At 42.4% G+C, this 12,977-nt stretch overlaps 1 protein-coding gene across 3 annotated transcripts in view; it reads left to right on the forward strand.

Annotated features, from left to right (window-relative positions):
• The first annotated feature begins 592 nt into the window (after positions 1-592).
• IL20RB (interleukin 20 receptor subunit beta) overlaps positions 593-12,977 on the forward strand; it is a 28,176-nt gene continuing 15,791 nt past the window's right edge. The window contains exons 1-2 of one of the 3 annotated variants that reach the window (XM_008506525.2): positions 593-878; positions 11,293-11,419. In XM_008506525.2, coding sequence (XP_008504747.2) covers positions 767-878; positions 11,293-11,419 — 239 coding nt within the window. In that variant the 5' untranslated portion in view covers positions 593-766. The remainder of the gene's footprint in view (positions 879-11,292; positions 11,420-12,977) is intronic. The other 2 variants (XM_008506526.2, XM_008506527.2) reach the window with 2 other exon arrangements.

Consider the following 12,977-nt stretch of genomic DNA (forward strand, 5'->3'; position numbering starts at 1 on the left):
GTGATGGTTTCACAAGGATTTGAATGTATTTAACTTCATAGAACTGTATACTTAAAAATGGTTAAGATGGTAAATTTTATGTTATGTGAATTTTGCCTCAATAAAAATTTTTTTTAAACCCAAAACCAAACTAACAAAAAGACCACAAAGAGTCTCTTTCTCATTTTTCTCCTCCGTCTTCCCAATCCCACTCTCTCTGCTCAGGGTAACCAATCTTGTTAGTTTCTATATCTCCTTCCAGGTTTTCTTTTTGCAAGTGCAAGCAAATATTCTTCTTGACCTCTACTTTTTTTAAAGGTACTACATTTTTTTTTAACTTCTGTGCTTTTTCTGAAGTGGGTGTATAGCAAAAAGAGCTAATGAGTACCCAGCTTGAAGGAACTCAGGAGATGGAGGCTTGGAAGAGGACAGCTGTTTGATGAGAGAGTGAGATAATCTTGCCGGCTCACTGCCAGTGGGGCCTGTAGGGACAGCCAAGATCCCCCAGGGCAGAGCCTACGGTCCAGGGTTCTCTCCCATGCCGATTCTCAAGCTCCCCAGAGTTACCTTACCTTGGGAACTCTCCTAGGCCACTCCCCCTGATGCAATACCTGCGTTTGGGCGGCAAGGAGGGTGCTGCACGGCCCGCCCCTTCTGAGCTGTCTGGGCCAGCTCCTCTTTCCGGAACAATTCAGGCTTCACAGCAGCTCAAACCTCATTTGTAACATCTGTGTTCTGAAGCAAGGATGGCAGAGATGGACAGAATGCTTCATTCTGGAAGGAAACAATGTTCCAGGTCAAGCTGAGTCTGCCAAACACAGACCCTGCCATGGTTCTAGACGTCTTGACAAGTTGTATCATGTGGTTTTTCTACGCCTTGATTCCATGTTTGCTCATAGGTAAGTATGAATTAGAATACAGCCAATAGTCTGGGACTTGAATATAGGTTAAGAAGGTGAAAAATACTTTCCCAAGGTTTGGGGTTGCAATTTTGCTTAGAACATCTTATTTCTGTTTTAAAAAAGGTTTCTCATCTCCTAAACCTCCATCCCCACACCCCAAAGAAAAGAAAAAGGCCCACATTCTGTTTGGAAATCTCTCTGCTAATGTCCACAGAAAATTCTAGAAAGATAAGTCCTCAAAACCATGAGTCTAAAGGTTAGCAGAGCTCCATGCCTTTTGTTATTTATTTCATTATCTAGTTTTAAAAGGTGCAATACGGTTATCTCAGTCTTTCTGTGTGCCTCAGAGATGTTAACCGTAAGGACAGGTTAAAGTAAAATAAAGATTCTAACAAAGCACACATGAATAAAAAGACAATTTGAAAACTTAATGTTGGGTACAAGGCTTATAAAAATTGGATTTCTCTCCTGGTCACTGCAGAAAAGGTAGCAGTCAGGTACTCCATAGCATTTAAAAAAATATTTGGTTTGGGGCATTTTCCCTGCCAATAAGATTACATAATTTTCTCTGCTCTACTCCTGGCTGCTTGTACCTACATGCTTTATTATTCCAAAATCACAGCTCCTTAGCCTTTGATGTTTCTTTATGTCAAATAACATTTAAGAGAAATTTCTAATTTTAATACTCCAAGGTACTAGACATTTTGCAATGTTGGTGGGAGACTTGAGTACTTCTGTCTTTTTTTTAACAATGAGAACTCATTATTCTAATTGGTTTAAATCAGGCAACGAATCAATGCTAAGCGATTTGCAATGTTTAGAACTGGCCTAAACGTCAAATTTATGGTGTCCCTGCCTAGTTCAAAACCCTTCACATGGGGCCAGCCGGGTGGTGCAGTGGTTAAGTTCGCACGTTCCGCTTCGGCAGCCTGGGGTTCGCCGGTGCGGACATGGCACCGCTTGGCCAGCCATGCTGTGGTAGGCGTCCCACATATAAAGTAGAGGAAGATGGGCACGGATGTTAGCTCAGGGCTGGCCTTCCTCAGCAAAAAGAGGAGGATTGGCAGCGGTTAGCTCAGGGCTAATCTTCCTCAAAAAAAAACCTTCACAGCTCCCGACTGGTCAGCACTTGATGTTCAGATCTGCTGTTTGTTTCATGACCCAGTGTACTCAGGCCCCCATCCTATTTCTTACTACTCCTTGAAAACAAATATGGACCATGGGTGGCTTCTGTCTTCACAGTTGGCATATGACACCCTCATTTCCTCCTCCTGCTTTTACTGTTGTGATTTCCCACCAGAAGCACCATCTCCGGTTCCTTTCTCCATCCAAAGCCCATCCTCCCATCATCATTCCAGATGGGTCCCTCCCCCTACAAACCCTTCCCAGACTTCTCTCTCCTTTGACCCATGACCCCATGTACTCTGCTTTTGTGGGTTACTTCTGTTCCCTGCACCGGCCTGCGGCAGGGGTGCCTCGGCATCTTTCCTAGTTTCCCCACAGCCCTCAGCATAGGCTAAGCATGTTAGTTGATTGCTTAGTTAGTTGACTGATTGATTAGTTGGTCTGACAAACAAGTTGCCAGGGAATCACTCTTCCACTAAGCCAAAGGGAGAAGATGAGGAGGCTAAATGAGAAGCAGAAAGGCCAGCATTTGTTTTTCCTGTTTTGTTTTTTTTTATTGAGGTATAATCAACATATACCTTATATTAGTTTCAGGTGTACAACATAATGATTCAGTATTTGTATATATTGCAAAATGGTCACCATAATAAGCTCAGTTAACATCTATTACCATACATAGTTACAAAATTTTTTTTCTTGTGATGAGGACTTTCAAGATCTACTCTCTTAGCAACTTCCAAATATGCCATACAGTATTATTAACTACAGCCACCTGCTGTACCTTACATCCCCACGACTTATTTAGTGTACATTAGTTTGTACCTTTTGACCCCCTTAGCCCATTTTTTAATTTGGCATTTTCTTCAACGAGGCAGTTCAGTCTCTTAAGTCTTTTCCTGAAAACTCCTGTTTCAAACAGACCTGGAGGTGAGTGTGCTCTTCTGACACCTATAAACTTGCACAGAAGAAAAGAAATCCCGTGGTGGAAACCACAAGGATGTCAGAGCCCGGAAGACTTGCATGTGAATTTTGACTCTATCACTTGCTAGTCCAGTAACATTATCACAGAACTTCGGTTTCCTTATCTGTAAAATGGTCAAATAGCCACCTTGAGGTTAGAGGGGTTAAATGAGATGAGTCAAACAAAACCACTCTAAAGATGTCACTGTGTTCCTCCCCCATGTTAGTTATTATTATCTGTTGGTTATGCAAACAGATGGTGTCAGCAGATAATTGCTTTAGCTGAGGTTGGCTTTATGCAATTTTGGCCATTTCCTCTGAATTATGTAGGTGCCTGCAATGAATTCTGAAAATTCTAAGTGAACTTCTACCAGTTACTCTAGACCCTGGGCAGATGGGTAGAGGTCTTGCTCTCTTTTATTGAATTCATTTTATAGAATTCATTTGCCTTGCCCTGCCCCCTCCAAAGAATAGCGTGTGATTCAGGAATCTGATCCCCACTGCCGATAATAATAACAACGACAGTCACAGCTGCCGTTTCTGAGCACACGCTGTGCTCTAGATTAGCGAAAATGCTCTCTTCGTTTCTCATGTCAATCCTGCCAGGGTGGATTATCCCCACTTTGCACCCTAGGAAACAGAGACTCAGGGAGGCTCAGTTACTTGCCCAAGTACACACATCTAGTGAGTGGGAGAATTGGGGCTGGACTCGAGTTTGGCTGGCTCCAGAGCCTGTGCTTTTTCTACTTCTCTGCAGAAGAAGCTGCAGAGACGTCGAAGCATGCTAGAAAAAGGGAGGAGGGACAAAGCAGAGGAAATAAAGGAGATGGTGCTACCTTTTTTGATGCATTTACCATGAGGGCTCTTGGAGGTAAAGGTGGCAGAAGAGGACCCAAATGAGGGGAGTTGACAGCAGATCCAATGGGGGAAAAAAAAGGACAGAAGGGTAAAAACTGGTGAAATTCAGGGGCCCGTCCGGTGGCACAGCGGTTAAGAGCGCATGTTTCTCGGCGGCCCAGGGTTTGCTGGTTCGGATCCAGGGTATGGACATGGCACCGCTTGGCAAGCCATGCTGTGGTAGGCATCCCACATGTAAAGTGGAGGAAGATGGGCATGGATGTTAGCTCAGTCTTCCTCAGCAAAAAGAGGAGGATTGGCAGTAGTTAGCTCAGGGCTAATCTTCCTCAAAAACAAGCAAACAAACAAAAAGAACTGGTGAAATTTAAATAAAGACTGAAACTTAATGATATTGTGCCAATGTTAATATCTTAATTTTCCCAATTGCACGATGGCTATGCACACATGGGAGGCTGAGTGAGGGTATATGGGAGCTTCTGTACTCATTTTGCAGCTCTTTTGTAAGCTTGAAACTGTTTCCAAATAAAACTTAAAGAAAACCCAACCACCCACCTCCACAGTGATTCTAATGGGCAGCCGAGGTTGAGACCCACCATCACTACCTCTCAATCAGTGTTTCTCCAACCTTAATGTGGGTATGAATTACCTGGGGATCTTGTTAAAAATGCAGATTCTGGTTCGATAGGGTGTGAGGTGGAGCCTGGAGTCTGTATTTCTAATAAGCTTTCGGGAAATGTGATACTGCTGATCCAAAGACCGGACTTTAAGATCATGAGGTAGTTTATCACTTTTCTGAGGCAGGAATTTGGCTGCGTACCTTTTTGAAGCTGGGGTGTAGGTACTAGTTGCTTAGGCAGTGAGTGATGCCAGCAACTGCTTGGCAAACATGCCCTGGGCTCAGCCTGTCTCTTTTCTTCTTCTGGTCCTATACAAGGTCATACTCTCGAAGTGATCTACTGCATTTGAGGGAGAAATTTTAGGGCATAGTGTTGGGTTCATAGTGCCAATCTTCCCTGCAGTGTGAGCCCCATGTGGTGGGCAGAAGAAGGGTCCCTTAAAGACGTACACACTTTAATTCCTGGAACCTTCCATGGAAAATACTTTACCATTACCTTCCATGGAAAAAGGGATTTTAGAGATGTGATTAATGTTGTGAGACTTTGAGATTGGGAGGTTATCCTGGATTATCAGGGTGGGCCCAATCTAATCACATGACTCCTTAAAAACTGAGAACCTTCCTTGGTGCAGCAAGAGATGGGAGAAGGGAAGAGGCAGAAGAAATTTGAAGCAAGAGAGGATCTCAACCAGCCATTGTAGTCTTTGAAGATGGAAGAAGGGGGCCATGAACACAGAAGGGAGGTGGCCACTAGAAGCTGGGAATAACAAGGAAATAGATTCTTCTCTAGAGCCTCTAGAAGGAATGCAGTCCTGCCAACACCCTGATTTTAGCCCAGTGAGACCTGTGTCAGACTTCTGACGTACAGAACTGTAAAATAATAAATCTGTGTGGTTTTAAGATGTTAAGTTTCTGGCGATTTGTTACCACAGAAATATAACAGTAATAGGCCACGAGAGAGAGAGAGAGAGATCAGTGTTGGGAATGCAGCTCTATGCAAAAAATGTTGTTTAGCTAGTTTTGCCCATGCTGAGCACTAGAATCTTAATAGTCAGATCAGGGTCACCCGGCTTAAGTCTCTATTGGAAACACTACCAAAGAGGCTCATCCAGTGGGCCTTCCTGAGGTACCTGAGTCAGACTGCTAGAATGAGAATAACGCAATTTTCTATAGTAAGAAAACATAAATGTTCACAAGGAACCAGAAGATTCTACAGAGGGTTCCAGTATCTCTAGCTGTGGTGAGAAGGCTCATCCCAGGTGGCTGAGGAAAGAATTCTTCCATATTTCTCACCCTCCTCACAATTTGTCTTTCCTGTCCACACTTCAGGCTTACTCTCCTCTTCCCCTGTGACTTTATTCTTTGTTTTTCATTTGCACATGTACATCAAGTAGAGTCCTTATTAATTGGTTTCTTCGGAGACTTGACTTCAGTACACATTGCTCCTGGTGGACTGATGACACTTCTCGTTAATGAGAAGGCCGTATGGGTAACTAAGTTTTCTTTTTCTCCCTTTAATTGTGTTTTCAAGACCACAGTCAGCCTTCTTTAACAATTGGAGGGGATTTTTAAACCCTTTGCACGTGGAAAGAGTTACTTTCAGCTTGGAATCTGAGCTGAAAATATATTTCCCAGCTTGTAGAGTCATTTCCTATTTAGTGTCCTGTCACTAAATGTACACACAGTGTAGTGTCAAATGATCCTTCCTCATGCAGTGCCATGACACTTTCTATGCAGCCCCGTTAAACGTCCCCTGACATCCACAGTTCATGGACATTACCATTTTTCCATCTCACACCCATCGTGTGTGCCACACAAACATGGACAAAGCAAAGATGAAATTTGGAATATACTATACAAATGGCATAAGCACTGAAGATTTTGCCTTTAGGGCTCAGAAAGAAGCAGCAGTTTTCATTTTAATACAGAAATGAGACTGAGTACTTTGCCCATAATGGAGTTAGATCTGAACTTCACAGGTAGGAGGACAGGGTCACACAAGTGCCAATTATCGCATTAACATAATAGAGCCACCTAAATGTTGGGACATGCCTCGCTGTCTTCCTGCCTGGGCACCCCCTCAAGAAGAAAGACATACCTGGAATTCAGCCTCAGAGTGTGTTGCTTAAAGCCTTGAGTGCCCTAATCATCAGGTCTCCCTCCTAAAACGGGTCTCCTTCGCTGGCTTAATTGGCTGGACCTCATCGTGGAACTTTACATTTTTCCCAGGTGCATTTCATCCTGTTTGAGTTACCCCATCATGAGCTTTTAAATTGTATCCTGTCATTCAGATAAGTAGAATTAAGGCTATTTTTTTTAGGTGTGACGACATTATGGTTGTATTTTTTTAACTCAAATTTTATTGAGGTAATTCTAGATTCACATATTGTAAGAAATAATACAGAGAGCCCAGTGTCCCTAATGGTATTTTGCAAAACTATAGTATAATATCACGGCCAGGATATTGACATCGTTGGTACAATCCACCCTTCTTATTCAGATTTTCCCAGTTTTACCGGTACTCATTTGTGTGTGTGTGTGTGTGTGTGTGTGTGTGTGTGTGTGCGTGCAACTGTGTGTATAGGTTTGTGCATTTACCACCACAGTGAAGATGCTGAACAATTCCAACATCACAACAATACCTCCTCTTGCCTTTTTATAACTACGCTCTCCTCCCTTCTACCTGCCCTTCCCCCCGTTCCTAACACCTGGCAACCACTAATCTGTTCTCCATTTCTAAAATTTTGTCATTTCAAAATGTTATATAAGTAGAATCATACAGTATGTAACTTCTTGAGATTGGCTTTTTTCATGCAGCATAATTCCCTGGAGATTCGTGCACGTTGTTGTGTGTATCAATACTTTGTTCCTTTTTACTGCTGAACAGTATTCCATGGATGGATGTACCACAGTTTGTTTGATCGTTTGCCTGTCCCTTTAGGACATCTGGGCTGATTCTAGTTAGTCTATGGACATTTGTGTGCAGATCTTGTGTGATATAAGTTTTCATTTCTTTAGGATAAATGCCCAGGAATGCAATTGCTGGGTTGTGTGGTAATTACAAGTTTAGTTTTACAAGAAACTGCCAAACTATTTTCCAGAGTGGCTGTACCATTTTACCTTCCCATCAGCAATGTATGAGTGATCCACTTTCTCTGCATCCTCACCAGGATTTCGTTTTGTCACTTTTAAAAATTTTAGCCATTCTGATAGCTGTGGTGCTACCTCACTGTGGTTTTAATTTGCATTTCCCTAACAGCTAATGATGTCAAACACCTTTTCAGGTGCTTATTTGCCATCTGTGTGTGCTCTTCAGTGAAATGGCTCTTCATGTCTTTTGCTCATTTTCTAATTGAATTGCTTGCTTTTCTACTGTTGAATTTTCAAAGTTCTTTATATATCTTAGATCTGAGTTCTTTGTGAGATACGTAATTTGCAAATATTTTCTCCCATTCTGTAGCTCATCTTCTCATCATCTTAACAAGAGTCTTTTGTACAGCAAAAAAGATTTTAATTTTGAGATATCTAGTAATACATTTTTTCTTTTATGGATCTTGCTTTTGGTGTCAAGTCTAAGAACTCTCTGCCTAACCCTGAAGATCTTCTCTCATGTTTTTCTCTAAAAGTTTTCGAGTTTTACATGTTACATTAAGTCTATGATCCATTTTGAGTTAAGTTTTGGATAAGATGTGAGGTTTATGTTGAGGTTCATTTTTTTTTTTGCCTGCAGATGTCCGATTGCTCTAGTATTATTTGTTAAAAAGGCTGTACTTCCTCCATTTAATAGCTTTTGTGCCTTTGCCAAAAATCACTTGAGCATATTTGTGTGGGTCTATTTCTGGACTCTCTATTCTGTTCTATCGAGCTATGTGTCTATTCCTTTGCCAACACCACACATTCTTAATTACTGTGAGTCTTGAAATTGGGTAGATTGATTCCTCCCCTGTATTCTTTTTCAAAATTGTCTTAGTTACTCTAGTTCCTTTACCTTTTCTTATGCATTTTAGAAAAAGCTTGTCTATATCTGTAAAAAACCTGCTGGGCTTTTGATAAAGATTGTGTTCAACCTGTATATCAATTTGGGAAGAATTACCATTTTAACTATGTTGAATTGTCCAATCCATGCACAGTATGTCTCTCCATTTATTTAGATTTTATTTGTAAAGCTTTCACCAGCATTGTGGAGTTTTTCCCACAGAAATCCTACATAACGTTTTACTAGATTTATGCCTAAGTATTTAACTTTTGGGGAGTGATTTGAAATAGTATTTTTAATTTTGGTGTATAAGTGTTCATTGCTAGTATATAGAAGTACAATTAACTTTTTGTGTGTGTGTGAGGACGATTGGCCCTGAGCTAACACCTGTTACCAATCTTCCTCTTTTTGATTGAGGAAGATTGTTGCTGAACTAACATCTGTGCCAATCTTCCTCTATTTTTGTATGTGGGACACTGCCACAGCACAACTTGAGGGACAGTGTGTAGGTCTGCGCCCAGGATCTGAACCTGCAAACCCCAGGCCGCTGAAGCAGAGCACGCGAACTTAACCACTATGCCACTTGGCTGGCCCATACAATTAATTTTTATGTTTATTTTGTACCCTATGGACTTGCTGAACTCCCTTATTAGTTTTAGAAAGTTTCTTTTTATAGATTCTGTGGGATTTTCTACATAGCCTATCATGTCACCTGCAAACGGGGGAGTTTTACTTTTTCCTTTCCAATCTGTAAAGCCTTTTACTTCTTTTGTTTTCCTTATTGCAGTTGCTAGCCTTCCAGTACCATGTTGAATAAAAGCTGTAAGAGCAGACATCCTTGCCTCGTTCCCGATTTTAGGGGGAAAGCATTCAGTCTTTCACCATTAAGTAAGATGTTAGCTGTAAGTTTTTTGTAGACGGTCTTTATCAAATTGAGAAAACTCTCTGCTGTTCTTAACTTGAAGAGAATTTTTCTTTCTTTCTTTCTTTCTTTCTTTTTTTTATCACAAATAGGTGTTGGATGTTTTTTCTGTGTCAATTGATAATGATTGTACAAATTTTCTTCTTTAACTTGTTGACATAGTGGATTACATTAACTGTTTTTCAAATGTTGAACCAACCTTGCATACCTGGAATAAATCCCACTTGGTCATGAGGTATAATCCTTTTAATCCATTATTGAATTTGGATAGCTAATTATGTTGTTGAAGATTTTTGCATCTAAGTGTGTGAGACATTGGTCTGTAGGTTTTTTGTTTTTGATTTTTAAAATATATACCATCTTTGTCTGATTTTGGTATCAGGGTAATACTGGCCTCATAAAATAAGTTGAAAGGTATTCTTTACTCTTGTATTTTTCGGAAAAGAGTGCATAAATTGGTGTTAATTTTTCTTTAATATTTGGTAGCATTCTTTAGTGACACCATCTGAGCCTGGAGATTTCATTTTTGAGAGTTTTAAAATCATGAATTATACCTTTATATTTAACATAGGCTTATATTCCCCACATATCTGACTAGAGAAAGGTTTTGTATACTTTACCAGAGGAAGGATGTCAGAGAGGACCATGCCCCGCCCTCCTGTGCACTGCAGCTGGCCCTTTCCTTTTCATCCCTTGGGTAACTGCAAGGTTAAGGGTGGGGAGGGCAGGAAGCTTCCTGCCCTCCCCACCCCAGCTGTTTCCTCACAGGGCAGGCAGGGGATGCTGAGCATGAGGTGAAGGTGCATTGCCAGAGTTCTACATTAGAGAAGAAGAAGTAAGGGCACCAGGAGGGGTGTCCCCATCAACTCCCCATCCTCTCGTGGTCACAGGGCTTGATAACGAACAGCAGGTGCCAATCTGGAGACGGCAAAGAGATGAAAAGTCCAGGGCAAGGGCCCCAGCCCCCTATATGCTGTGCTGTGGATAAGATGTTATCACGGCCACTGTAACAGCAAAGGGAGGCAGGTGTTGGGTATTCGAAGAGGAGCATGTGAAAGTGGGGGGAGAAGGACCATAGCAGAAGATCCAGACTGCACCTTGGGTTATATGCAAGGATGAGCCCGGGGCTGCCCAAAGTCCTTATGAGTGCAGGTTCAGCTTCACAGGCTTCCTTGAATCTGTGTGCAAACCATAGACCCACTGTGTGCACACTCTGGGCACATCGCACACACCTGTGTGAGCAGACGCTTGTGTCCCAGGTGGCTCAGGGACCTGCAGTCTGCCTGGGGTGGAGTCTCTGAGCTGGCTTGGTGCCCTTCTGGATTGGACTCTTTCCACAGCAGACCTGAGCCTGCACTTCCCAGCTGGCAGCTGATGCCCCATTTGGCCTTGTTAGGTGACGTGAAAGGATGTGCTTTGGTACCAAGGATGGCAGTAGCAGGAGAGGGAGGTGATGAGAAGCTGGCAGGAGCCTTCATGGGTTTGCCATGTAGGGGTGAGAAGCTCAGATTATGCAACTTGCTTAAGGTCACATAGTCAGTTAGTGGCAGAGATAAGCCTGCCTCTAGGTGGATCTGACATAAGAGTTGTAAATATAATGTGCTTCAGTTTTCTCATTTGTACAATGGAGAAACTAATGATCCTTACCTCCCAGTATGGTCATGAGAATTAAATGAGATAATGGTGTAACAATCTAGCACATGGCCCAGACAGAACACGGTCAGGGCTCAATAATATTAGCTATTATTATTATTACTATTAATATGCCATTTTATCACCAAAGGCAGAATTATAATGATGATAACAAAAGTTTAGCATTAACACAAGTATGATGAAATTAGAGTTGTTTCTGGTTCATAAACGTGTGGGGTCTTTCGTTAGAAACTAATTTGAAGCGGTGGCATTCCCCCTGTGTGAGCCAACCTGTCAGCCTGTCTATCTACCTCGATCCCAGATGGAGTGGCCGTTCTGCCTGCCCCTCAGAACCTCTCTGTGCAATCAACCAACATGAAGCATCTCTTGACGTGGAGCCCAGTGGTCGTGCCTGGAGAAATAATAGACTATTCTGTCGAGTACCAGGGGTGAGTCTTTTTCTTAGTTTTTCTCCCTTAGATGGCAGTTGATTCCTGGAGGCACAGCCCTCATTTCAGAGCTCGAGGAGGCTTTGCGAGCCCAGGGATGGATTATTTCCCATGGTCTGCCTCCTTTGTCTGTATGGGCATTGGGAGGGTTGAAGAAGCAAGGGAATTGTCCTGTGGATTTGACAGTAAACTCTCTGGGAACACAAATTTGTGTAAATACATTTTGGTGGAGCTTCTTTTCAACAGTGACTCAATTGTCCGATGCTGAAGAAAATCTTAAGAAATCAGTTTGACTCTGACTTGAGGTGGATAAGTCATTGGAGACTCACATCCTTTGGGGATGGGGGAGACCTTAGTTTTCCCGACTAAGAGCTTGCCCCTGGGAGCCAAAACAAATTGTGACCCTAAAGGTCAGCTGGCCCCAGGGCCAAACAGGCTCCACTCTTCTCCATGTGTCCAGACTCTCTGAGCTGTTGGGGAGTGACAGGACACAGAAAATGCTCAATGTATTGTATGCAATTAATACAAATTGAGCACCTCCATGTGTAGACATTCTTCTAGGCTCAGGAGTACAGTTGACAAGGTTTCTGGATATAAGGAGTTTACATTTAGAGGAGGAACAGATAATGAAAAGGTAAAGAAATACACTAGGTCTTCACTGTCCAATGTGGTAGCCACTAGACACCTTTAGCTATTTAAAATTAAATTAATTAAGTTAAATTAAAATATCTGTTTCCCAGTCATGTTAGTCAAATTTCAAGTTCTTAGCCACATGTGGCTAGTGACTACCATATTGAAGGCCACTTACATAGAACATTGCCATCATCACGGAAAGTTCTATTGGGCAGCACTGCTCTAGGCAATTTCAGGTAGTAATCAGTGCTGGGAGGAAGCTAAAAGGATGACGCAATGGAGAATTGACTCCACTCCTCCTTTTTATGAGTTGGTCAGGGGAAGTCTGTCTGAGGATGGGATAATTAAGCTGATATCTGAAGGACAGGAGGAGCCAGCCAACGTGAACAGCAGGGGCAGAGCATTTGAGACACAGTGAGCAGCTAGTCAAAGGTCCTAAGGTAAAAAGAGTTCAGCATGTTGGAGGAATGGCGAGGGGGCCAGCATGGAGGGAACATCGTGATTAGGGGCAGAGTGAGAGAGGCCAGAGAGTCCTGTTGGCCGTAGGGAAGAGTTTGGATTCCATTCTAAGTGCTTTGGAAGCTGTTAAGGAGAGAAATGTCATGATCTGCTCGGTGATGAAAGGTTTGAAGAATGACAGGAATGGAAGCTGGAAGCTTAGTCAGGAGACCACAGCAAGGCAAGTGATGACAGTGGCTGAGATTGGGGTGGTGACTGTGAATGGAGAGACCAGGATAGATTGGGGTTTATGGCTAGGTTTCCCTTGTCTAGTGATAAAAAGAGTAAGAAGAATGGCTGGTTGGTGAGGGGGGAGAGTGGAGGAACTGGAGTGTGGACCAAATGTTTATTTTCCTGACCCATAAAAAGTAGGTGAATGAGACAGTTACTTGCAACCATCACTGAGCCTGGGTGGAAGGGGCTGTTG

The sequence above is a fragment of the Equus przewalskii genome, chromosome 15 (assembly GCF_037783145.1).
Source record: "Equus przewalskii isolate Varuska chromosome 15, EquPr2, whole genome shotgun sequence".
NCBI classification, from domain to species: domain Eukaryota; kingdom Metazoa; phylum Chordata; class Mammalia; order Perissodactyla; family Equidae; genus Equus; species Equus przewalskii.